Below are 27876 nucleotides of genomic sequence, written 5' to 3'. Positions count from 1 at the left end.
TGGAGAAGTCTGTGGATTTTTCCTTGTAAGTAGAGGATCCACTGGAGCAAGGGAAAAAGGTGTAAGGACTCCTCCTCCTTTAAGAAAAGAGCGGCAGTAACAACATGGGATGAACTGACCTGCACTCCCCCATTCCCTGTCCCCTGGTGCCGCTGGAGGAGGAGGTAGAGCCGGCAAGAAAAGGAAAGGGGGGGGAGGTGTTGTTTTTAAGATCTGGCTTTGTTTCTTTTTATCCTCTCAAGTAACTAGTTTTGTTTGTCCTTATCCTTTTAAGTAGCTGTTAATAAATTGCTTTGCTTTAAGAAAGCCGAGTCTGTTTTGCCCGGGACCATGGCTGGTGGGTGCTCCTCTGTTCTTGTCTCGACCCTCAGGCCTTTTATTATATTTTTTCTCCTCTCCACTTCACTGGGGAAGGAGTGAGAGAGCAGCTGTGTGGAGTTTAGTTGCTGGGTGGGCCTAAACCACGACATCTTATAATGCTGTCATTTACATTGATTGTTTGCCCCTTTCCTTCTTTATGATGGGCCCACACTCTATGCTCTAAGGGATAGAGTATGGTTCCATTGTGACTCATCCTAACACAATAGTTGGGTATATATTGTACACCCAAGCATTGTGTATAGTGAGAACAAAGGTGACAACCTTATCACTTTCTGTTTGATACGTGAAGTTGACTAATTGCCACCGTGGTTGAAATATTTTTTCAAATTCTGAGGCATTGTCTCAAACCAATTTACAAATCTCAGTGGGTAGTCCTTCTCTAATAGTAGCTGCTGCTATAGATTGTACCCCATAACTGGGTACGTTGGATACGTTGTATCCAATAACTCTGCTTAGATACAACTCAAGAGAGATATTACCTTAGGTTACTCCAAGGGCTGTTACCATTAGTTGATGATCATTTACTGCAGTTCATTTCCAGTGAGGTAAAACGCCTGAATGGAGCCATGGGCTTGCCCCTAAGGCTGAAAAGGACTTTAGCAGGTGTTCCGATTTTAGGTCGTCTGCAGAAGCAGCTATTTTGTACATTAGAATTTCAGGGTCTATTCTGTTTAACACTCTTAATCCTGTTCCAAATAATCCAGTGGTGTCCCGTTGCATACATCAGGATTATTTTAAAAATTGTCCATGTAGCCAAGCTAGCCAGCCAGCGTGAGCAATTCCCAAAAAGGCAGAACAGTTTGGTTTAATTGCTGACATATTAATGTGCAGTGCTAGCTCTACTCTTTTTAGAGACCAACTAGAGTTAAAACATATCCCAGCATGTCAACACAGTGAGGGAGAGAAGGAGTGAGGATACTACTGTGAAGATGCCAATGCTGAAGATGAGGTCTGCTTCCACAGTGCTATTAGTAGGATTGTTAGACGTGTTGTTTGTTCCCACGATGTCATTGGTGGAGTTCATTATGTCCGTTAAAGAGCAGGAAAGAAAGAATGGTCTCGGTGGGGATGGCTGAACAGCTTGTCCCTTCTATGATAACATACCTTTTATATCTAGCACTGCCATCGAGGGACATGCAGTGGCTTGTGATGTAGCTGTTAAAGTTGCAATATTGGGGACTGCAGCCATCAATGGGGCCGTCTCAATCTGTTAAGAACTCAGTTTTTGGCACTGACTTTTAAAAATCTTAGTGCAGGGCTGTGCTTTGGTGCATTTGAGATGAAAGTAGAGGACAGAGTGCTGAGTATTACACCATTGTTTGTTTGTTTGTTTGTTTTTTCCCACAAAATCTCAGTTTAACTCTTTTAGTCATGCTTTGTTATCCAGGTTTTCCTTATCAAAAATCTTAGTTGGTAACATCCTTAGTGTGTGAACTGTTCACATCTTTTAAGTTCCAGGCTGCTGTTGGAATCTGTAGTAGTATCTCCAGTTTGTTTGTTGTTGTTGTTTTTTTTAATGGAACTATTTTCTAACAAAGTAACTTACATGCCATGAAGGATACCAAAAAATGGTAACAAATTAAATGAAAATTTACCCACTTTGACTTCAGTGGAAATGGGACTTGTCCTTAAACCTGCATCAACAATAACTCAGTTGTAATGTTTATTATCCAGGAGTTTAAATGAGAGGATATATTCACTGTAGCTGTATACTTTCTGATTATCGGGCTGCTGGTGAGAAAACAATTTCTGAATGCTCCTAGTAAGTGAACTGAGGGTACCCATTCCCTTTTTTGCTTTATCAACAAAGAGCAAGACCCTGTACAGCCTTGGTGTATCATAATTAGGGAGCAGTCTCCAGACTCCTGTCTCCATTTCTTATGGACCTTTGCAACTGGAAAAGAGTGTGCTGACAAAGGGCCTCGTGCCTCAGGGAATCCAACTGAATTGCTGCTTCCCAGAGCAGCTCACTTTCAGAGTATAAGCAGTTGCTAGGACATGTTTTCTCGTTACACGCTTCTCTGATCGCTATGACATTTGAGTTTTGAGGTATTGAGTAGCCAGTGAAACATACGTGGCCCACATTTTCTCCAAAGCTCAGGGGAATTCAAGCAGGACAAACACTTGCCAACATGGCTCGAGCTGGGCCCTGCATTTACCTCTCTGCGAAGTGGAAGGGGCTGAGTAGCCCACTGTCCCTGCTGCTCCTCACCCTGCCCACCCAGAACAGGGTACCCGGATACCGCACCGGCGGCTCCCGACAGCCCGCAAGCCCCTGCCTTTCCTGGGCGGGGGGCAGCCCAGCGACTCCTCAGACCTGCGTAGTTCCGCAGCCCCCACACCGCCCGGGGAGAGACGGGCGGGCACCGCCGAAGCCGCTCCCGCCCTCGCCGCACCTCCCGGCCGGCCGTGACGGGCAGCAAGCGAGGCGGGCAGCGGCGCTTCCGCCCGCCCAGGCTCCGTAGCAAGCGCGGGAGCATCCGTGCATCCCTGCCGCCGCCCGGCCCCATCCCAACGCGGGGCCCCGGACGCAGCCGAGTGCGCGGGTGAGGGCAGCCCCGCGGGACCGGGACGGAGAAGGAGGCTCCGGGCGGCGCTGGCAGGTGAGTGCGGCGACCTGGGGAGGCCGGGACAGCGCCGCGGCGGGCGGAGAGCCTGGAGGAGCTGCGGCCTCTCCAGGGTGACGCCGGGACCCGACCAGGCTGGGTTCTCAGCGGTGGTGCTGATCCTGGTTTCTGGGGAGCGCAGCCCGGGCGCTCAGCGCCGACCTGCGCTGAATCCCCCGAGCAGCCCGCGCCGGGTGGCGGGAGCATCCGCTCCTCTTCTGGGTGGGTTTTGAGTCTTCCTTGTTGCTGGCCGCGTCTCTGCTAGTGACAGACCCTCGGAAGAGCGTGTGAGGTGCCCTGTAGTAAACACAGAGCACGCCTCTATTTTTGCTTTTTGTCTCGTTACTTACGAGTAAAGATTGGTCAAGCCTTGGAGGCATAAGGTTTTAAGTTTTCTGTTAGATTTAACTGCTGTAATGCTGAATTACCTGTCAGTCTTTTCTTGATTCCTGCTATATCCTGGGCCGTGAGTTTCCTATACTAGCAGCCTATAAAGGAAATGGGTATCTGTCAGATCGGACTGCTTGTTCCATTGTACACTGACAATTAATTGTGCACATGCAATGGGCAGACAGAAGTTCCTAATGTTTGCACTTTAGTGCAGTTGTTGTATTATGAACTTTAATCATCGTCTCTGTATATAGTAAACCTGCTCTGTTTCTGGGTGCAATCTAAATAGCAGTTCTTTCTGTGCCCTGGGGCAGTCACTCCATCCTTTCATAAAGGTAATTTTTAAATGTCTGTGATATCCTATTTTTGAAATGTCATGACTGCTATTGCATTTAGTAGCAGAGGCGGCTGCCACCGTGTTGTGTGTGATGACATATTTCCTATAATCTCCATTTTTACTCTATGTATTGTAATATTTAGTTTAGGTTGTGTCCTAGTTTTAGCTGGGACAGTGTTAGCTCTTCTTTTTAGCAGCTAGAAGAGCTCCGTGTTTTGGTTTTACTCAGAGGCTCGCTCTGAGAAGAATGCTGATAACAAGCTGCTGTTTGAGACTCCAAGGACTTTTCAGTGTGCCGGAGTGCAGAAGCACGGTGGGATAAGGGGGGAGCATAGCTGGGACAAGGGGGACACGATTCCCCTTGTGATTTGTGGTGGAACTTAAGATTGAGGGCCAAACTGGCCAATTAGTATTCCATATCACGCAGCATCATGCCCAGTATAAAAGTGAGGGACAGCCGGACAGAAGGGCTTTTGCGCTTTGGCTCTGTCGCCGCTTTTGCTCTTTTGCGCTTGCTGCACTTTTGCTCTATTGCCTTTTTTTTCCCTCTCTCTTCCAGTACTCCCACTCTCCGAGTACTATCTCTCTCTCTCTCTGCCCCTCTCTATTTCAGGGCCTCACGTTCGTCCGGGATTGCAGCTTCTGGACAAGACGGGCTTCGCGTACGAGGGGGTGGTGAGCATCTACTCTGTGTATTAAATCATCTGTATTAAATTGTTCTTATCTCAACCCACACGTTTCCCGTTTCTCCTTTAATTCTCTCCCTCATTCCTGGGGGTGGGGGAGGGTGAGTAACCGGCTGTGTGTGAGGTTTGGCCTAACCCAGGACAGGTGGATTGTTGTTTTGTTGTTTGTGTTTTGGTATTTTTTTTAAAATGTGGTTGCATGCTGAGCCTTGTCAGGGGTATGTTCTTATCTGGTTCCAATGAAATGGTAAAGGAGATTAGCTTAAGCCACATCACTTGGGATTCAACCTGAAAAAGTTGTACTTCATTCATGAAGGAAACCAACAGTGACTTTGAGCCTTCTGATGACTGATCATAATAGCAGCATGATTGCCTGGTTAGTGAACCAGTACTTTTATAAAACTTATTAAAATAGCTTATTGAGGAGGCAAAAATCAGTGTCCAAGGAAACAATTCTGTTTCATCTAAGGCAGATATTTCCTGTGCTGTGGTCTGCAATAACAGGATACAATTGAACAGGATTCATCAAGAGCCTGAGCAGGGGTTTTAAGGAAAGCTCTATGTGATGCTGAGGTCTGGATGGACAATACAGCCTTAATTAAGCTCATTCCTTCTCTCCCGGTGGAGATCTCCTCAGGCTTGAACTAAACCAAACTGTAACATGGCACTGTTGTGGCCCACAGATGGGATTTAGGGGCAGACATTGCTCCCCAAGACTAGTTCTGGAGTGCAGTAGGTTGGTGATTGTTGAACATTAGACTCTCAAAAGCAACGTGTTATTTTTTTGCCCCCTCAACTTGTTCATTTAATGCAGACTTACCTAAGCAACTGGCACTTCTTTCTTGCTCCTCTTAAAATAATGCAATAAAATATGCCAAAGATAGTGTCCAGGGAAGCAGTATGATTGTTCTTTTACGGTCATAACCCATTTTTTAAAAGAAAAAAATTATTATTAACACATATGCTTAATAATCACATGTCCTTTATACCAGGCAGGTATGTACCAATTGGTTAAATTAGTCTGTGTGCTCAATAATTATTCCTTAATGGGGAAGTGACCCAACATTTTTTTTTTAACTTCTAACAATTTTTTTGCTTTAGGAGTAGAGTGCAAGCGTTTCTCCTGTCTGCTGTTTGTTTTGTCTTAAATTGACAGGAGCTTACACTTTTCCTCTTCAACTCACAAAAAAAAAGTGGTAGCCATTAGATCTTTGGCTTTGTATCCACCAGCCTACCTAGCTCTTCTCTTTGCCCTTTACTCCTCTGAGTTTCGGGACTAGAAAGGATGAAAGCAATTGACTGTTTACTATAGTTGTATATCTCAAATTCACCTGCCAGTTAAATACTAAATTCATTGCTTACTATTCCATGATTATTTTTTTTTCTTCTTGTTGGAGAATGAAACAAAACTGTCAAATTATTTTCTCTCCTAGGTCTCTGGACAAAATGGGGAATGGATCAGTGAAACCCAAGCACTTGAGGCGGCCAGAGAGACACATAGCAAACCTCTCTATTGACTGGGCTGGCAACCATAAGTTTTTGAAGGACCCAGGGCTAGGCATCAATTTGATTAATGGGCAAGCTGATGTTCTTTGCAGCAGGGTGCTTGAACTGGAACAGGAGCTGAAAAGAAAAGATCAAGAGCTGCAAGAGGGTCAAAGTCGTGTTGCTGAGCTTCAGGAACAGCTGGCTATGCAGACTAGGGTCATAGCAGAACTCACCAAGGATCTTCAGACCAAGTGTATACAGTTGAACAAGCTGCAGGATGTTGTTAGCACTCAAGGAGAGCACTCTCTTCAGCCTTCTCCATTTAAAGTGGCTTCAAGGATTCAAGTCTCTGCTGATAGGAGGAGAGGAGCCAAGGAAGGTGTATCTGCGGAGCCAACACCACAGCTGTATGGTTTGAACAGGCAAGCTACGTTTTCATTTGAAAAAGCAAGAGTCCGAAAGAATTCCAGGTGAGCTCATTTCAGGGGGATTATATGCTTGTGTTACGAGGATATTACTTTTATCACAATGATATCTTCTCCTCATGATAAATCAGTATTAAAGTATCCATGTTTTTTGCATAGACTTTGTCACTGTGGTAGTGTCCTGGGTTTGGCTGGGATAGAGTTAACTTTCACAAGAAGCTGGGAGGCGACACAGCCAGGACAGCTGACCCAAACTAGCCAAGGAGGTATTGGATACCATATGACATCATGCTCAGTACATATATTGAGGGAATTGGCTGCGGGAGGGGGATTGCAGCTCAAGAGCAGGCTGGGCATCGGAGTCTGAGAGGTGAACGTCGCACATCAGTTGCTTTGAATTGTTCTTTTATTAGTATTATTGTTATTATTATTTCTTCTCTCCTCGTGCTCTCTAATTAAACTGTCCTTATCCCAACCCAGGAGTTTTACGTTTTTCTTCTGATTCTCCTCCCCATCCCACCGAGGGGGAAGGAGTGAGCGAGTGGCCATGTGGTAGCTTAGCTGCTGGCTGGGACTAAACCAAGACAGGTAGTTAGATACTGGTTTATTTTGTGTGTGACTTTAACAAAGAATCATCTGTATCCCACAGACTTCAGATGAAGAGTGGTGGGTAGCCTCTCTATTTTAGTTGAGGAGACTCTTATAGTCTCTTTGGGATTTATCGTTACTGCCAGAGATTTATCTTTACTAAGGAGAACGTGAACCTCTTCTCAGGTCTAGGTTTGCCTAGTGCTTGCAGCTTAAGCTCTGCTCTGGAGCAATGAGGAGCAGGAGACTAGGTGCTCTCACACAGGTTCAGATTCTTATTCCTATAGCATGGATGGCTTAGGAAGGAGCAGGCGACCTCAGCTCAGCTCTCCCATATGCAACATGGACATTGATTCTGAGCTATGTACAGAGTTCGTCAGCTCAGTTTCAACTAAATCTGGTGCGAAATATAACGAAATGTTTTGTAGGGTGTGATTACCCTCTTAGCAGCTTCCTCCTGCCCTCCAACTTTTGAGAGTCATGGTGTAGGAACCTAGTTTTACTTGTCTCTCTTTGAATTCAATTGTACTTCTAGCCTCTGCAGGAGCCAGAAACATTCACGGTCAAAGCTGACCTTGTGGATAGAGATGTCAGACTGATATCCTTAAACATACCTTAGACTCTTTTACCTTGCAGCGTAGACATAATCTTAGTATCTGTTTTAACATGGTGTCACGCATCAGTCATAGACTGATATGAGCAAAGTTTTGCTCATATTCTCGGGAACAGAATTAAGACTCAAAATGAAGTCAAGTGCCAGGTAACTTTATTTGCCCGGCAAGTTTGCAAACACAGAGGAAAGAGAGACGGAGAAAAAAAGGAAAGAAAGAGTTAGTTGCAATAGGTACCACCACGGAGCTGCGGCGTCCCAACAGTCCAATTCATCTTCAAGTCCGGTGGGGGAATGTTCCGTTCGATGTTGGTAGTTTCTGCTCTTTTATTGGGATTCATTCTTCTTCCAAGAGTCACTTAGCATACTCCAAGAGCTGTTTTGCTTATCCACACCCACCACCCAGCGGTGATATGCATGCCCAATACCGTCACTAGGGGTCTTCAGAGGTCTCCAGGCCCCTCTGTCCTCCAGGCTCCGGGTGTGGGTACATGCGCAGGGGAATTAGGTTAAATTTCTTAGAATCTGCTCCACCTTTAGGTTCATAAGAAGACAGGCGGTCCGACTGTTGCTCTGTTGGTATGGCAGTGGTGTCAGTTGGTGGTTTTTCATTCCAGCAATGTGCAATATTGAGATAAACATTATGTCAGTTGATGGGGTTTTGTTCCATCAATGTTGAGACAAATATCCGACACAGTCCCTTACACATGGTGGTAGTCAGGATCTATCTGGACTTCAGCCAGTAGCTTAAGTGCCTCAGATTTGTGGGGAGCTTTATTATTCTGTTAAGAATTCATGGCACATTTGAGTCTGTACTGCAGCAGACCTGAGAGTTACCAGACTTCATTTCTCATTCATCACATCCAACATTGCACATTAAAGGCTCTCTTGTGAACCAAAAAGGCTGCCTGAGTCACCATAAGGAGCTGAAATCTCCAGCTAGCATTGTTTTTCCAGAGTAAGGGAAGTATACTAACATTTTATCACAAGTACCTGGACAGTTTACATAATTGTTTGGTTTAGGAGTGTTCTATTTGTAATTACCTAGCTTCTCCTTGAAATGATCCTTGTACTGTAGTCCACCAAATGGTTTTCTAGGGTGCTTTCAGAGACAGAATTGTAACAGCACTGAGGAATGAAGCAAAAAGAAGAGCCAGTTGATTAGCTAAGTGCAGCACAGACTTCGCTGTCCAGAACAAAAAACAAATATTGCAGCTTAAGTAATCTAAATGTAATGCTGATCATATGATATAAACAGAGCTAGAAATTTTCCTTCTTGATTCAGTGGCTCAGCACTTCTAAAAACATTTTCTTTTTTGTTGTATACCATCTCTGTTTTCTTGTCTTTCTAAAAGATTTATGTTAGTTCATAACAAGACAAAGGAGCAGTTCTCTTCCTTTGCCCTCCTTTCATCTCTTACAATCTAGTTCATAGATTGTTGTTGTTACTGCTAAGGTTCCCATAGATCCATAACAATTTAGAACATACCATTACTAAATTTATTCTGATATTTACTCCTCTGTAAAGAACTGACTGCTTAAGTATGCACTGCATTGACAGTAAGAGCACACCATCCTCCCCTCTCCTCATCATTTCCAGCTTTTCTATGATTCTGTTTGTACCTTTGTTTTCTTCTCTTCACTTCTTGCAGGTTCTTGAATTTTCATTTAAATTGTCTTCCACAATGGCCATTAAACTTGGATTTGTCTGCTAATTGTTGTCCTTAGAGTAAGTAATTTGAGAGTGAAGCGGAACCCATCATTTGTTTGATTATCTAGTGCTAGGAAGTGTACAGACTTGGACAGAGCAATTAGCGTTAGAGAATTTGCCATGTGTCCTATACAAAAAAAATTGTTCCTCAAGCTTCAGTGCGAAACTAAGTAAAATCAATTTTGGACATGGAACAAATCTTCAACTTTTGATACTAAAATATTAATTTAACATAAATATATGAGTTTTAACTGATTGAAGTGCTCATGTAAACATCGTTCATGGGAGTCAGGTTTATGACTGAAGAAAAACATATCTTGCAGCCTTGCAGGAAAGGACTTGGCAATACTGGTGGATGTTGAACTGAACATGAGGCCGTGTGTGCTTGCAGCCCAGAAAGCCAAACTGATCCTGTGCTGCATAAAAAAAAGAATGGACAGCAGGTTGAGGGAGATGATCCTCCTACTCTGTTCCACTCTCAAGGCCCTACCTGGGGTACTACATCCAGCTCTGGTGTCCACAGCACAAGACAGACATGGACCTGTTAGAATAGGTCCAGAGGAGGGCCACAAAAATCACTGGAGGGCTGGAACACCTCTCCTATGAAGAGGCTGTGAGAGGTAGTGGTGTTCAGCCTAGGGAAGAGAAGCCTCTGGGGAGACTTTATTGCAATCTTTCAGTATAGAAAGAGGGCTTATAAGAAAGACAAAGGCTTTTTACCAAGGCCTGTAGTGACAGGATCAGTGGCAACAGTTTTAAACTGAAAGAGGGTATGTTAGATTTTGTTCGTGTATGGTTAGTGTGGTGAGGCACTGGAACAGGTTGCCCAAAGAAGTTGTGTCTGCCCCATCCCTGGAAATGTCAAAGGTCAGGTTGGACAGGGCTTTGAGCAATCCAATCTAGTAGTGAAAGATGTCCCTCCCTATGGCTGGGGCATTGTGTCAGATGATCTTTTAAGGTCCCTTCCAACCCAAATCATTCCATTCCCCCTCCTTTTCCTCCATCATCTTAGGGTTGATGTCTTGAATAGTAAATCATCAGAGGAGCTAGAATTCAGAAAACGTTATTTTTAGAGTATCCCAAGTATTCACTAGATCATTCCAGACATTAAAAAATTATTTTCTTAGAATATTTAGCTTATCTTCAAATTTTACCCAGTGTTTTTAAATGCAATTTTCTGCAATTAACCATTTTCCATCTTTATCTTTTGGTAGGAAATAAAATGGCAATCTTCCTGTGTTTTACATGTAGGTACAAGAGCATGGTCCAGTAGTCAGGAAGACCATTAAATAGCAGAATATGGTCTTGTATTATTGGCATTACAGCAGGTGGGTTTTTTGGTTGTTGTGTTGGTTTTTTTAGTGATGCTTTGTATTAATGTTCTTTTTAGCCTAAGTAGTCATGTAAAAGACAGGTCAAACTAATTTTGCTTTTTTTGTATACAGTTTAGACCATCTCCAAGAGTTCATATCTTTGAACCTTTGGCTAAGGTTCTGTCTTATCAATGGGTATTTGTCATCTGCTTTCCAGTGATTAAAGTGACTTTGTTCAAATATCTTAGGCTTTGAAAGACTAGCCATCTTGGACCACAGTACAGCAAGTATGGGTGACTTGAGTTAATACATATGTAAGATACTAATGAAATCTCAATTCCTGTGGCATAATCAATTTTTTAAAAATCCTGAAGATCATGCCCAAAGTATTTGTTGTTTGCAAGTTAACATTTTTTTCCTGCCACAGCCAGCTTAACATTAGATGCTGTTCTCTGACAACTGTACAGAATGCTTTTTTAAATTACCCTTCTAGAAAATGTATTTTATAAACAAACATGCATTATAATCACAGAGACAAGAATTTATGCTTTCTCCAACAAATCAAGTAATAGTGAAAGATCTTGCTCAGACTTCTGGGGTAGGGGCAGATACATCTTTTGATGTGATAGCAGCCAAAGTATCATTTGATTTTCCAAATACTTTGGAAGAAAACAAATGCAAAAAAACTGCCACAAAACTGTTTTAGAAATAGCACAACTATGCCCCTCAGTTAGATGAGCCTGTGATACATGCACTTGTGTAAGCCACCATCAACTTGTTGAGACAACCAAATGCTGGAAGGTGCAAACATTTGGTTTCCTTACCAGGGTTGTAAATAGTATAGTAGGTCAAATTCAGACATTAGGCATACATGTAAGGAGCAAGCCTAACTTTCACTGTCTACAGAATTCTGTCCACTGTAATTAAAAAATACTGATCCTTTAACCTAACTGTCTATAGAAGTGTTTAGAGTTGCTGATATAAGTAGCTGCCTCCCCTTCACAGAGAGAGAACTTAATGCAGCCCCACTTCTGCATAGGACAATTGCACAGTGATGCTACTGCAGTTGTGAAAGAAGCTATTTCAGAAGGAAAGGAAGCGCCATGCTATGTTCTTGAATTTGCATTGAGTCCAGAGTGTTACCAGTCCCTTTTAGAAACATTTGTAAAACAAGTTTTTTAATTTTATGCTATTCATTTAGCTTTGTAGTATCTCAGCATGAATGATTTTAATGAAAGTTTTAGAAGTTTTCAATGGTTTTTGATCCATCCTGTATGAGTGGATGTTTTCTCATGTGTTGTCATGGTTTAGGCCCAGCTGGCAACTAAGCACAATCCAGCCATGCTCTCCCTCCTGGTGGGATGGGGAGGAGAAAATACAACACAAGGCTCCTGAGTTGAGACAAAGACAGGGCGAGATCACTCACCAATTACGGTCACGGGCAAAACAGACTCGGGGAAAAAAATCAACTTAATTTGTTACCAATCAAATTAGAGTAAGTTAATGAAACCAAATCTTAAAAACACTTTCCCCCAACTCCTCCCTTCTTCCTGGGCTCAACTTTGTTCCCAATTTCTCTACCTCTCCACAGCAGCACAGGGGAACAGGGAATGGGGATTGCTGTCAGTTCATCACACCTTGCTTCTGCCACTCCTTCCTCCTCAGGAAAAGGACTTCCCCTGCTCCAGCATGGGATCCCTCCCACAGGAGACAGTCCTCCACAAACTTCTCCAACATTAATCTTTCCCACAGGAAGTTCTTCACAAACTGCTTCAGCGTGGGTCCCTTCCATGGGGTGCAGTCCTTCAGGAACAGACTGCTCCAGCATGAGCTTCTCACAGAGTCACCTCCTTCTTAAGGTGCATCCACTTGCTGCCTCCTTGGTCCTCCATGGGCTGCCGGGGGTCAGCCCGTTGTCTCACCACAGGCTGCAGGGGAATCTCATCTTGGGCACACCTCCTCCTGTTTCATCTTTGCTGACCTTGATGTCTGCATAGTTGTTTCTCTCACGTCTCACTCCTCTCTCCACTGCAAGTTCCCCAGCAGTTTCTTTTTTCCATCTTAAATATGTTATCCCAGAGGCACTGTCACCATTGCTGATTGGCTCAGCCTTGGCCAGAGGCAGGTCCAACTTGAAGCCAGGGAAGCTTCTAGCAGCTTCTCACAGGAGCCACCCCTGTAGCCTCTCCCCCTCTACCAAAACCCTGCCACACAAACCCAATGCATGTGTATATTTCATCTCATGAGCCTGTTGGACAAATCCATCTCAGTTTTCAAAAATATGAGTTTTTCCTTAATGGGAGGTTGACCATTGAAAATTTAACTAAAACCTGAAGATTTTAGAGTTTGAACATGGTATATGAAAGCAGAGCTTTCAAATGGAAAATTTTTTAATCTCTTATCCTTTGCAATGTTAAGAATCCAGGTGTCTCAGTATATGTAGGACTTGGTTCTCCATTTTTCTGTGTCCTTCCAGAGCATGCTATCACTATGAGCAGCATTTAAGCTTCCTATATCAAGTCCCTTCCCATTATGGGCTCAGGATCATGACCCAGTTCTTTTATCAACCATTATTGATTGGGGAAGAGCTATCTTGACACTTGACATTGATGTCTTTTGCCAGTCAATGCCAGCAGATAACAAAAAGTCTCTCATTAGTAGCAGAAAGGTATATTAAGAGAAAACATTGCTCTGCAAAGTATATGTTGTACTCTTGTTCCCGTGAGATGACATCTGAGGATGGAAATAAATTCCCAATCCTGTTCATAAAAAGTCTTTCTTAGAGTGTCAAGAGCTATTCCTAGGGATTGACTGGGAATGTGTTGAAAGGGGCAGGGGGAACATTTCTATGAGAGCTAACATCAGGGAGTGGCAAAAAGCCTGGAGGAGGGTGCTGTGGCAAAGCTGGCCCCAGACAGTGAAGAAAAATCCTGCCAGCCGTGGGACCAAGCAATACCTCAAAACCAGAACTGTTGCATGTAGCTGTGCCTTCCCTTTTTTACAGTCTTTTAGTAGTATTCATTAGGACTGTGACGGGCATGAGTTCGGGATTAAATGTTTTCTGTCCCTTCAGGACATCTAGTTGTTTCCAGCAGCAGTTCTCAAAAGTGGGGCAGAGGAAACTTCGACAGATATTGTGTTGGATGCCCATGAAATGAGCAAACAACAGGTTCAAGAGCCTGAGCCATGGTTATGATACTCGTGTCCTTTGCTCTGTGGCCAACTGCACTTTCTGTAAACAACATAGTCTCCTACTCTGTAGTTCTGGAAGCTTTAGTGCTCATTTTAAGTATCGGTTTATGAGCCATTACTGTATGTTATTGTAGTATTGTATGCATGATGCAGGCCAGGGTGAATTAAATAAGCAAGGTTGTTTTTAGCAGAAAATGAAGTTAGAGCTTATATTCTAATAACCCTGTTGCTTTCAGCAGAAGCTAAGTTACGATCTCTATTTCTAAACACAATCCTCAACATAACTACTTGATTTTATTTTTCTTCCCTCATCTCATTACCTTTACTTATTTTCAGTTCTTACATGGCTAGTAACATTGTTAGTCTACTTACTTGCCTTGACTGATTGTTCATTCCTGGATTTTCCTCAGGAAATTTTCCCACAAAACCTAGTTTTGATGATAACCTTGCACTGTTTTATCAATCCAAGCAAGAGTGGGCCTTAATTGGCTCAGAAAGCTCTTATGGTGTTTATTTTGTTATGCAACTTCTTCACGCGTGTACGTTAGGAACTTAGGGACTTAAAGGCAGAATTTCTCTTTCATTTCAGCAGTAAAGGAAAACTACTCAGTAGGTCCATAAAAGCTCCATCAGTGCAGCAGTCGTTCAATTGCATTCATTCCTGGCATGGATTCGAGGCACTGCTGTATAGGAAGCCCTTGACCCAGAACATACGCAAGTCAATCAGAACTCATGAATTGACCGATATGTCAGCTTTGTCTCAGTTAGTCATTATTAGCAGATTCATCTACTGTTGATTTTTCCATACTTTCTTTTTCCTAAAATCCAACCACAGGGCTCTTCCACCAGCAGCTCAAACAGACTGTTCTTGTCTTTACGACTCACCCATTGTACGTATTTACTACTGCAGGAAATGATGCAGAGGTTCTGTCTCAGGGAGCAGCAAGAATAGGGTTGCTCCACAAGAGTAAGTGAACCAGGGGTGACTACAGCACAGAGAATGCCCTCAGTAACCAGGGCACTGTCCCACAAGGTCTGGACAGAGTCCACTAGGAGTCCCACAGAAGAAGAGGTCAATCAGATGAAAGCTCTAACCAAGAGACAGAAACAAAGTACTTATGATATTGGGGTAATACCCAACCAGAAGACAAAACCAAAACCAATTATTTCTATAACATAGCTCAGATAAGGATTGAAAGCCCAGACCTGAGAGTATGCAGGTCAATGAGCAGAGAGTGCATGGGTGGTGGTCCCAGGTTAGTCTGATCAGGATAGTTAAGGCCTATTACTGCCCTCAGGTCCCTGACAGGCTAGTCCTTGATCACTGATGTGCCTGCTTTACCTGCCTTTTGTCTGACTTTTACAGAAACCCTGAAACTTGTCCAAAGACTTTTTGACAAAACAACTTGGCATGGTTGTAGTTTGCTATAGCATCACCAAAGTGCAATATAACATAAGTTTGTTTCCATGAATGCTGAATTTCAGAAAGCAAAGAGGTCAGCATTAATGACTGCATATCTGTATCTACAAGCCCTTGTGTTATATTTTTACTTCTGATTATACCCTAAAAATTCCTAAAAGCAGTAGAGGAAAGGCCCTGCTTTGGGAAGATTCTCTCATGTCTGGTCATTCTTAAGGAGACAAAGTATATTTAGCATCCCACATGAGAAAACTACTATAGAATTTTTACTCAGGTAGAAGCATTTGTGCTGTTAGTTGTCATCTGTGCAAAGGAAGTGGGCACAGCAGAGATAGGAAGAGTTTTGCAGTGAGGTGGATGTGATACCTGAAAAGTCAGTGCAATTGAACTTTCCAAGACTCATTTTGGAGTTTTAGAAAGAGGCATTCTTTATTGCGGTGCCAGGTGCACGGGGGATATCTCCTACCGGCTGCACCCACAGCCCCAGGGCAGAACCTCTGTTGTACACCGCAATTGTGCGTGTTCGTGACGTGTTTACAGAGTCGGCATTATTCCCTTAAACAGTCGGTTAATTTTCTCTCGCTTTACATGTAAATTACTTCGAATGCTCAATCCTCTTCCTCTGCCCTTTTCTTTTGGGTCTGGGATAGGTTTAGGGCAGGTTGTCCCTGAGTCAGTGGTTGCCATCTCCCCGTACTGGAATTCCCTTTTCCCCAAGTCACTGCTGTGCATGTTCACAATTCAGAAAAACATGATAACAAAGTTTATACATTTTCTGGGATGTTCCCTTCAAGGGCAGACAGTTCTGGATAAAGCATGTCCCTTCTAATCACTTCTGGCAGCTTCAAGGATGGTCATCTTGTTATGTTCTTTAGGTGTGTGCAAACCACCTACTAAACCCTTCAAGAAATTCTTACACAAAAATTTTAACCCCTTCATTGTTGGATAACAGATGGAAGGCAAAGAGCAGTGCTGGAGTGATCACACCTCTCCTGGATCCTGAACTTATTTTGTGAATTTAGGGACAATGTTCAACAGGTACTCTGCAAGCTGACCTTGTGGTCTGTCGTGCTTTAGCCCAGCCGGCAGCTAAGCCACCACTCAGAGAGGTAGAGAGGAGAAAAATGTAACAAAAGGCCTGAGGGTAGAGAGAAGAACAGGGAGGGATCACCCACCAGCCGTGACTTCAGGCAAAAGGGACTCAGCTTGAGGACAAATCAATTTAATTTGTTAACGGCTCATTCAGAGAAGATAACAAGAAAAAAAGTCACATCTCAAAAAAACATCTTCCCCCTACCCCTCCCTTCTTTCTGGCTCTACCTCCTCCCCTAGTGGTGCAGAGGGACAGGGAAAGGGGGGGTGGGGGGGTGGAGGTGGGAGGGTGGAGTTGCAGGTCCATTTGTCATACCTTGTTTCTGCTGCTCCTTTCTTAAAGGAGGAGGACTCCTTGCACTCTTTTCCCCTGCTTCAATGGATCCCCTCTTCACAATACAGTCCACAGTCTTCTCCAACGTGAGTCCTTCCCACAGGATGCAATCTTTACCCACCAGATTGCTCTGGCACGGGCTTTTACCACTGAGTCACGGCTTCTTAGGGAGCTGCCACCCGCTCGGGCATGGAGTTCTCCACGGGCTTCAGATGCCTCTCTGCCTAGTCATCAGCCTCCAGCAGCACATGGAGATCATTCTCTTTGACCTCCTTCAGGCACAGGCATCTCTGCTCCAGCGTGGGGTTCTCCACAGGCTGAGGGTAGATATCTGCTCCACCTTTAATCTCCACGAGCAGCACAGGGGCCGCCTGCCATCTCAGCACAGGGTACAGGGGAATCTCAGCTCCAACACACCTCCTCCTGCTCCATCTTCACACTCTGTGGTGTCTGCATGGCCATTTCTCTCAGGTCTCAGTCCTCTCTCTGCTGCAGCCATGTCAGGTGACAAACCTCAGTAGCGGCAGCCCAGCATGGGCAGCCGCCCACATAGGGGGCCAGCCCGTCTCCTCTCTTCAGAGCAGGTCTAGCCTCAGTTTGGACTCCTTTGTCCCCATTTTAAAAAAGGCCTTTGCAGAGGCACTGATTGGCTTGGCCCTGGCCTGAGACGATGGGGTCTGACCTGGTCAGAGTCCGGTCCCGCTGGTTATGGAGCCGGGAAAACTTTTCACAGCTACTTACAGGGGCCATGTCCGCACCCCCTCCTGTAAACCCCGCACATGGTCTTGTCCTGATCATAAATTTGCTTAGTAGCTATGAACAGGGAATGCCACAGGATGAGTGTTATTTTGCAGGTGGAAGTGAAGTTCTCTGCAGTCATTTTTTAAATCATGTTTATTTACAACTTACTTTATTTTTCCTATCACCAGTGACTTTTAACATTCTCCTAAGAATGAGCAGCAGCACCTGTTAATCGTGTTTTTGTGTACTTTTCTTTCATTGCATCTTTCCTCACCACAAAGAAGAAACTCTTGATGATGTCTTAGTACCATCAGTGCTGACTTTAACCTTATTACTATCATCAGTGTTATGGTTTTGTTGGATATTAAAAAAATGTATTAGAATGTTAGAAAAGTAAACCGGATTTTATAAAAAGTTGTCATTCAGTGGTATGTGAGAATATACCTTTTACGTTTCTTTCCTTCAGATAAGCAAGGCTGTGTACCTTAGTCATGAAATGGGGAAAGAATATGGTGAGAAACAGGGAAAATATTAGTGTCTTCTACTGGGAGCCTTTTTACATCTAATCTGATGCTTTCTGTAGGCAGGGTCACACTGGAGGAGAGAGGCCGTAGTGTGGCACAGCTAATGGGATACATATTAATTGCAGGGATTATAAAATTTTTCAGTGGTACTAGTCATGTGACTGTTAGAAATGAGAGGAAACATCCTGAGAGGAATGAATGCCTGGTGAATAATATTCCCCAGCCTTGCTGGATCTTTTAAACTTGATTTTTTGTTTGAAACCAGTGAGAAGAAGCTTATCACAGATGCCCTGAATAAAAATCAGTTCTTGAAGAGACTGGAGCCTCACCAGATCCGAGATATGGTGGAATGTATGTATGAAAGGACTTTCCAGCAAGGGAGCTACATCATCAAACAGGGAGAGCCGGGCGATCACATTTTTGTGCTCAAAGGTGAATACTGCTTACTCGTACAACGCACAAGTACAAGAAACAGGAAAGTCATTTAGAAGTCTTTGAAGGAAACCACAATGATGATGTTTTTGCTCTTAAATCATTTGTGCTGGCCCTGCTGAGGGCAGTGCAAGCTTTACCTGTGACTTTTATGAAATAGGGTAAGAGCAATGAAAAGCACCTTAGAAACCTGAACCTTGATTTAATGCTATTGCGTGACCTCTTTTATTTCTAAAAGCCTAGAGGCCAGCAAATCCTTTCTGTTGTAGGTACAGCCAACTCCTTCTTCTCCAAAGGAAGAGCTGGTATAATTTAAAATACAAAAAACTACTCAATAGTGAAGCCACTTCTGAAATAAACTTAGTTTTCAATATTTGTGAGAGTTTATACCAGTTTTCCATGTATGGGAAATTGAGAGATGAGGTCTGATTTTACTGTCCTCAAAGCTTAGAGGTTTTTCTTAAAAACAGCTGCTTGTTTTTTCTGGGAAAAAAAAAACCACACAACAAAATGAAAAACAAGCTTTAGGATAAGAAAACTTTTCTAAAATAATGCCAATAGATGTGAAGTAATCTCACTGCAGTCATCTGTGCTGACTGCTACCACGCTTGCGCTCAAATCTCAAATTACAGATCAGCCAAAGTGGAACTCAAGTTTAACACCTGGAAGTTGCTCCTAGAGGAAATGCTCTCTTTCATCATCTCACCATTAAAAAAAAAAATGAATCACTAGTTGTGACTAATTTGCATACTTCATTAATTCTGGCCATGAGAACACCCAGAGGCTCATATGGATTAAAGTTCATGCTGTAAGGAGTATGAGGCAGGAATATTTAATCCAGGAACATACTGGTATATGTTGGAAAGCACATCTCCTGTCTTTCGTCTTCATATGGATGGGTTAGTTTGAAAAATTGGTGACAGCTGTGTTAGGGTAACATAGATGGTGCAGGGAGAAATGTAATGGGGTAGTCATACATATTCTTGTCAGACAAAAAGATAACATTTTGATAAACCAATGAAATATAGGAAGAAGTTTTGCACCTGGAAATTATTCTGGCACATTAGACTTTTTTTGAGGAGTCAGTGAGTGTCTTGAAGAGAAGAGGGCCAAATTTTCAGAACATGTTTAAGGGAAGGGTTTTTTGAGCCATAACCTATGAAGAAATTCAGACTTTCTTTGACTTTTGCTAAATTTGTAGTGTGGCTCAAGGACAATGGAAGATTTAATATGCATTTTGTTTTTCTGCCCTCTCCTTTTCATTCAGCACATATATACATGTACACCTGTATGAACAGACAAACCTCAGAGTAATTTCTCCTGTGATCACTATTTTAAGACTCGTTTGTCTACACCACAGTAGGCTATCCGAACCAGTACTGACTGGTTTGTTGTAGCAAAAGTTTCTCCAATCAGGATTTGTATTGGCCTTTCTCCATGGCCATTTTAGTGTTGAAAAGTTTCTCTCAGCTTTCCATCCCCTCCAGAACAGATTTGTAGGTTATCAATACATTTAAAAAAAAAAAAAAAAAAAAATCTCTGCTGGTTTGTACATGTGTTTCAAAGCACTGTTTGCATCTTTGCTGCCATTCCTGTGTTCCAGGGAGTGAAAAATCTGAAATATACCGATTTGTTTTCCCTTCACTCTGTGCAGTTAAGCTCAGTTTTAATACCTATTATCTTGATGAATTTTGACAGAGGGCAGTCTGGAAGTCTTCCATCAGAATAAACTACTCTCCTCAATACCTGTGTGGACAGCGTTTGGTGAACTAGCGATTTTATACAACTGCACACGGACAGCCTCTGTGAAAGGTACCTGTGGTTTACGATGACAACGTTGCTCAAAATGAAAACTATGTACTTTTGTGAGGTCCCTGTTGTATCTAGATTTTCTTTGAAGTTTTCATTTAATAGATGTCTGCATGCCCTAATTATCTGCACTAAGCTCACGTTTCCTTCTTTGAGTTGTTTCTGCTTGGGAACTCTAACAATACTATGTCATGAATGTTATTCCATCACTAGCATGACCTTTGATAAACAATTAGGCATCTCCAAAGTATGCTGGTTAGCTAGATCTGTACCAAACTAATGGCTAAGGAAGGATTACGTTTTAGTGTTGAATTATTTAGGAGCAGCAATGGTCTTTGTCTCTTATGTTCTTGTGTCAAGTGCAACACTGAGGCTGAAATTACAATGAGTTTGAAAAGATATTAGAACCATGGTGGTTTAATAGAGCAGATAAAGCTTAATTCAAGAGGAAATAAAATATATAGGCATTAGTTGCTTTTGTACTTCTTTTAGTTCTGCATCATTAAGTTACTGAGTCTTGCCAAGATCCATTTGCATCTGGCATTTGTGACTGGCACTCGGGAGAAGGTTTGAGTTTGATCTCAAATGCAGTAGTGGGAGAGATGAAATTTCTTGTGAGACATGCTGGTTCTTTGAGGCAAATATTGGCTCTTGCTTTGTATTTACCACCTGATCAGAATGGAGTTGTTAAATATTGCTCTGATACAAATATCCCTCTTCCTGCATAAGACTGGGTATTCATCCATTAAGTACTCCTTGATTCATTTTATAACCTGCCATATTTATTCTGTGACAGACCAGTAAAGTTACCAAATATTATTAAATTTGTCATTTTTTCACCCTCTGTCATTTCATAAATATTACTTGTGTTTGAAGGCTAATTTCTGTTCTTGTCTAAACCTGCAGGAACTGTGAACCACCAGTAAATTCATGAAGAGTTCGTATTGACTTAAAAAGGAGCAAATGGAATAAAACAAGAAATTGTTCACTTTAAAAGCTTCTGGTCTTTCTTCCTGCACCCAGTTTAAGCATTTAATAATTGCTGGCTGTGCAGATGGAAGTTATTACACGTGACCCATTTTTATTGCTGCCTGATAAACAGAACAGCATCAATAATGTGATTATTTTTCTTACTAGCATGCTGTTCTACTTGAATATGTTCTCTATTTTTCTTTTTTCCTCCTATATATTATTAACATTATAAAGTAGTGTTTCTGCATAGTAAGATGTCATGCTGCTTTAGACCTTTGTTAACACTAATTGGTTTTGAGGTGGAAGAATTGTCCAATTATGGACAAGAAAGAGTGTTCGAATACTTAAAATCACTGCAGAAACCTGCATCTCTCCAATAGCTTTCCTGTGTTTCCTGTTGTGGAGGAAGAGCAGTACAATGCCATAACTGAGCATGACTAGTAAATACATATACGAAAACCTTTTCTTGAGGTTGGATTTAGTGACAACCTTTTACCTGCAGTCTTTGAAAACTGACAAGTGAAGTGCTTTAGCCGGACAACATTTCAATGGCTACTGCTACACGGCAGCGTCTTTATATGCAGTGGCTGTATTTGAAACTGGGAAAGTGATTTATGTTTCTGAACTTCTCTTTCTCTACTCATTTTTGAGATTACAGTGTTTTTTTTTCTAGCTACATAATTGCTGTATTTAGTTAAGGTGCAACATACAGGAAATGCATTCACGATAGCTTGGATACTTACCATATTTTCTTCATGAAAAGTAAACGAAAATATGTTATTTAGGAGAAAAACAAAGTCAAAGGAATACCATTGTTCTCCTTTCCAGCATCCAAAAATATTTTCTGAGCTATTTTGAGAAGTGGTACTGAAGAGTATATGTGTATATCAGGGTTAAGTACAAAGACACTGTGTGTCATTTTAAACCTGGCATTTTTCTTTCCTGTAAAAATGATTCTATGTTTATGATCAATTGAGGAAACAAATTGCTCCAATTTCTTCTGTACGTTTCCTTTATCTCAGAGAAAACAGTTTCATTCATTCTTACGGCAGAAGCAAAACTGCTGAATATGGTGTAGCATCTTTTAAAAGAGGTTAAATTAAATAGAATCACCTTAATTTACTTAAAAAAACTAAAAAGTGCAACAGGTTCTGTGGGTCAATAATTGCACTCTGAGGCTGCTCTGAGGTTTGCCTCTTTGATGCTGGATCTTATGCGTTCTTACTGTATTAATATTTTGATTACCTTTCGAAAGATAATCATCAATGTTTTGATTACCTTTTATTCCCTTATAAAATGACTACATTGGAGGAAAACTGTGTGAGGATCACAGGATTAAATGGAATGACCTATTCCTATCTTACTGCATATCTCACAAACATTTGCATGTGATCTGAATTAGAGATGGATCTAAGCCATAGTATTCAACATTTACCTCGTAAGTTTTGAAAACTTCACTCAAGTTTTTCTCCTTTCAAATCAGCTCCTTTGTAGATTACATTGCAGCTTTTGAGTGCAATGACTGTCTGTGATTAGGAGTAGATCTTCACAAGTGTTCAGCCTGTTTGTGCTCATAGTAAATGGCTCGTTTTTTGAGGTTACTCAGCCTGTGGAGCTGCATGGAAAGTGCTCTGTGGAGGAACCATTTGGAAATTTATACTTTAGTGAGCATTATTTAAGAGAGAGCTGAATTCTTTTAGAAGTCTGATTGCTGTAGGTGCTGGATATTTTAAAATTTGGCCTTGGGCATTTCGAAAGAGCTAGTCTGCCTTGTACCATGACTCGATATTGTAATATGTTCCATCAAATCACTCAGAAACATTGTTGATTTTGCTGTTGGTTTTTGTTTTCTTAAAGCAATCACCAATGTTAGAACATGGGCATTGGACCGAGAAGCGTTTCAAAATATCATGAGAGTGACAGCACAAACAAGACAAAAGCAATACAGAAACTTCCTTAGAAGGTAAATATTATACATTTCTGTTTCTAATACTGGTTTGGGCTACTTCCTAAGGTGCACAACAATACTGCACCTATCTTATAAAGAGAGAGAGAAAGAGGCACTCAACACAAAGGGCCTCAAAAACCTGAATATTAGCACTTCCAATTTTTTTAGGATTCACAAAATCGTTTTTCTCATTTTGATTGGTTTTCCCCTATATTACATCAGGAAACAGCAATAGGTGTTTGAATGCTTTTAAGTAATGGAATAAATGTATAGGAAGGTTGTGTGGCTAGAAGTTAAAACAATATATTAAATAACTAGAATTAACTAAATCCTCCAACTAGAAGTTAATTTGCTCCTGAGTAGATTAAGGAATACTCCTCATCCCTTGGAGACTTGAGAACTGCATGTCTCAATTTATGAACTAATTCCAACATAAATTACACAGAGATCTGCAGAGAGTAGGATAATTCTTCTGCAGGGAACAGAGTTGTACAGTGCTTTTTCTTAGGAAGAAGGTAAAATTAGAGGTTCCAAATCATAATTAGCTGATTTTGTATTTTCTTTCTTTAACAAAGAATGACCATTCTGTTATGGCTTCAAATCAAGATCTCAAGCCTGGCCATGCATAGAATATCTTGTGTCTTTTTGCGTCCATCTCCATCTTTGATTTCTATAAATATTTCTTGCTGAGCCTGAGTAGCTAGAGAGGTCTATGATTTCCTAACTTTTACAAGTCTGAGTGCTCAGGATGCAAAGTTTTTTGATTCTTACCAGCAATTCACTAAGTCATCACTATAGTTAGATTCTCTTTTAATAGTTGGCCAGGAGTTGTTATCTTTGTCTGATTTTGCAGTCTCTGCAGTGCATTTGAAAATATATTATTGGATTACTGTAATATCTTTGTTTTGCAATTAATGGATTCTGTATGAATGAGTTTTGAAATTAGTCCATGTGCCCGCTAGAATTTTTTCCCCTACTGAAATACAAAGCTGATTTACAAACTGACCAATGTTTGCCACATTTCTAAATTTTAAGTTATGCAAGTTCTTTTTATCTAAAAAACAGGATGACAATGCTGGAACCTTCCAAATTACACTTTAGTTGTATATGATGTGGCTTGTATAGCACCACCAGTTTATCTAGTGACAGAATGTCCTTGTACAAATTGTAGAGATGAGAAGAGATCATGAAAAAACTGTTAACAATAACTACTTCTGGTTTTATTTTGTTTTGCATTTCTGTTTTCTGGAAGTGTGTCCCTGCTGAAAAACCTACCTGAAGATAAATTAACCAAGATCATGGACTGTCTGGAGGTGGTAAGATGTCATTAAGTTTTTCTAAATAGTATTCAATAAGCTTTCAAAATAACGAAGAAGAATAAATAAGTAAAAACAAAACAAAAACAATACAAAAAAAACAAACCCAAGCTTTTTTTAATGACATTGCTTTTTGCGTGATCAGAGTGGAATTCCTGTTGGCAGTAAACAATAACATTTAGAGGCATAAAAGTAAGTTATGTCTTTGGCATCGAAGGAGTCAAGCAAGTAGATAAGAGGATCTATAATGTAACCTTTATTAAGATGAAGCACAAAGTTGCCATCCGTGTCTCTGACTCTCTTTGCTGATCTCACTCTACCTGTTTGCAATGTGGGTATGTAATACTTTCATATGCCATGGACCATATACACTGTGAAATGTGAAGGCAAAAAGGCCTTAGGACTTCAACATATGAAAACAGCCAAATATCTATGTGTCTTAGGGCTTCACCTGCCAGCAGTCTTCGGAGGTAAAGACTTGATATATAGCTGTGAGGTTTTCTAAGAGCAGTGGTACCTATTAATGCTTTTTGTATAGGGAAAGTCTGTAGGAACTCCAGTCTTGAAATGGTTCTGCAGATGGAGAATACCCTCAGTCCCAACGAGTTGGAGGAGACACAGTGATGCATGGCCATAGCACAAGGGGACAAGGAGATCATGGTGCTGATTATGTGAAATGGCAAATGGCCTTAGCACAGTAGTAACCTAAGCAGTGACGACTTTTTTTTTTTTTTGTGGGATTCTTGGCAAGGAAGAACTTTTAGGAAACACTCAGAGAAGAAAAAAATTAGGTGTTTTTTTTATAAGGAACAGATCAGAAAGCCGAAAGTTGACATGGAAAAAATGTTTGATTGAAAGTTAAACAATTAGGTAATGAAGGCAAGGTTCCTTAGCACAGAGAGAAAGGTCAGTTACTTTTGGAAAAGAGATTTTGACTTAGAACTCTTTTAAGAGCTTTTGATATTTTTTTCCTTGTTTTCCCCTGCTTCATAAGGATAATACCAGTGTTAATATTTTTTTAAACAAATAATGAGCTGCTGCATTAATATATGTTATAGATTGGCCAACATACTTTATATAGTGGAATGCTTACATATTGTTGCGGGATGCAACATATGCAGGAGATAGGAAGTTAAACATCAATTGAACATCAAGATGTATTAAGAACTCTGCATAGTAATCAGAGTTTTCAAAGAGGCTAATGATATATTGGACAATATTGTCTCTCTCTTCCTTCCCAACAGGAGTACTATGACAAGGGAGATTATGTTATTCGGGAAGGAGAAGAAGGAAATACCTTCTTTATAATAGCAAAAGGAAAGGTGAGATATAACAAGCCTAACTTAACAAGTAACATATACAAACACCTGTATTTCAAAAGCTACCTTGAGGGATGTGGTCTTCAGGAAAATCTGTACAGAGAGTTTTTGAGGATGCTGTTAAGCTCACAGTACTGTGACAAAAGCCTGGAGCAGCATTGTAGAGATTCAGGGAGCCTAATTTTTATTCGCAATGAACCCATGTTATACTGTTCTAATTATAATGTAATTAAAGTATGTCCTGAAGCCTCTTGACACTGTCAAAGAGATGTAAAGTCAATTTTTTGTATATGAGATTTGATCCTGTGTCTTATCCTGGATGTTTCAATATCTGATGGTCAAAACATAGACTTGTGAAACATCTAAGAAATAATGGAGTCCTAAGTTTACTGGAGAGCAGCACTCTAGGTGGCTCAGGGTCTATACTTTCATTTGTTAGTCCCAGAGGAATAAGGCAGCAGCCTTCATCCATTAGCTGTTATGTTGTAGGCTGATACAGGACTCTAAAGAATCAAATCAGGAGAATTGTCATCAATCAACTTCCAGTAGAGGTTTCAAGTTTCCAAAACATGTCTTTGTCTGGAGATATTCTGGAGATATTCTCGTTTGTTTTTTGTTAATGGGTGTGAGCGTCAGCAGAATGTGTGCTACTGTGGAAGCAGAGTTTCATGAAGGGGTTGAGAAGACAAAACGCTTATATGACACCTGTGGGAACTGAAGTATTTTTCAGTTTTTCATTAAAATGCGATTTATTTTGCTCTGTTTTAAAAGGTATCATGAGAAAATGTTGTGGGTGGGCAATAATGAATGTATTCATTTCTCCATCTCCCAGCAAAAATCAGAGAGGTGTTAGGGAATGTTTGATGGTTTGATTTTTGAAAGGAGAGAGTAATTATTTATATTTGTAACTCTGCAGCATTACTGAGTTTAAGACATTTACAAAATACACAGAAAAGAAGAGGAATCAGGCAATACTTTGAAACTTACCTCGCTGAAATTTTTATTCCTATACTTTCCAGGTGATAGTTACCCAGAGTACCGCAGATCACTCGCAGCCTCAGCTGATTAAAAACCTACATAAAGGAGATTACTTTGGAGAAAAGGCTCTCATTAGGTTAGTTCACATTGTCTGATTCATAATGTATAATTGTCAATTGACTATGTTGGATTATACAACTTATGATTGTTTTGAATATAATCTTTGTTTTGAATTTAAACTCAGCAGATGAAGGCAATGGCTGAATTTGTCTTAATGTTTTGATTTTTGCAGAGAGAACTTGAAAGTATACACTGTCATCTACCTTTGGTTTTCCCCGCAAAAGTCAAATGCTGGCCCCAACAACAATAAGCATAACAATGCTTAATGCATAACAATAAGCTTATTGTTTATATCTCAGTAAAAGCTGTGATGAAAACTTGTGCCAGGCTCTATATGACTCCTAACATGGAAAAGTTTCGTCATTACAGGACTGAGCTGTTGTTTCTGTTCCAGTGCTCATGATAGTGAGAAACAGAGAAAAGGAGTACGGAGAAGATATGACCTATGAGCCAAATAGCTCATACAGCACATATTTATTTGGGTGATTTGAGTAGGGATCGTTTGGTTTCTGGAACGTGTTATATCTGAGGATCATTTCAGAAATGAGTAGTAAATCCTGATGTAATGCTAATTACATCTCATCCTAATTTCTTGCAAGGTTGCTAAGGGAAGTCATGATCCAAACGCTAATGAAACTGGAAAAAATACTGTGCTAGACAATAATAATGACTAGTAAAATGCTATAATTGTGTATTTGATTTAGCAATATTAATCCAGATACAGGCTGCAGAGGCCTTTGAGGAGTTTCACTTATAGCAGCTGTGACCCTCCATGAGTACAGTGGTGAGGTACTTTGAAAATTTTTATATGCTTCTGAATTCTTCTAATCTGTTTCAATTCTTAGTGATGATGTCAGATCAGCAAACGTTATTGCAGATGAATACAATGTGGAGTGCCTCGTTTTAGACAGAGAGTAAGTATCATGCTACAGTTTAATAAAAGACTTGCATCCTCTTTCAGTAGGTTGACTATAAGATGTGACTTCCCTGTAGGCACAATCACAATGTTTTCTTAAGTAAATATTGAACGAGTGGTTATGCTTTTGGAATACTGAGCTGTGGCTATGCTTTAGACAAAGACCTAATAAAAAGAGGCTGACAGAAGATGCTGGAGCACAGAAGCTTAAGAGTAGTTCAGTTCTTT

The 27876-nt window shown here is 41.1% G+C and overlaps 1 protein-coding gene across 3 annotated transcripts in view; it reads left to right on the top strand.

Annotated features, from left to right (window-relative positions):
* The first annotated feature begins 5846 nt into the window (after positions 1-5846).
* PRKG2 (protein kinase cGMP-dependent 2) overlaps positions 5847-27876 on the top strand; it is a 37315-nt gene continuing 15285 nt past the window's right edge. For 2 of the 3 annotated variants that reach the window (XM_086611480.1, XM_086611479.1), the window contains exons 1-9: positions 5847-5935; positions 6002-6358; positions 18104-18270; positions 19969-20082; positions 22909-23014; positions 24252-24315; positions 25560-25637; positions 26654-26748; positions 27578-27646. In XM_086611480.1, coding sequence (XP_086467606.1) covers positions 5847-5935; positions 6002-6358; positions 18104-18270; positions 19969-20082; positions 22909-23014; positions 24252-24315; positions 25560-25637; positions 26654-26748; positions 27578-27646 — 1139 coding nt within the window. Of the gene's footprint in view, positions 6359-18103; positions 18271-19968; positions 20083-22908; positions 23015-24251; positions 24316-25559; positions 25638-26653; positions 26749-27577; positions 27647-27876 lie in introns of all 3 variants that reach the window. The other variant, XM_086611478.1, reaches the window with a different exon arrangement.

Source organism: Tauraco erythrolophus, chromosome 5 (genome assembly GCF_009769465.1).
Source record: "Tauraco erythrolophus isolate bTauEry1 chromosome 5, bTauEry1.pri, whole genome shotgun sequence".
NCBI lineage: Eukaryota > Metazoa > Chordata > Aves > Musophagiformes > Musophagidae > Tauraco > Tauraco erythrolophus.
This window is presented reverse-complemented; position numbering and strand designations above follow the sequence as displayed.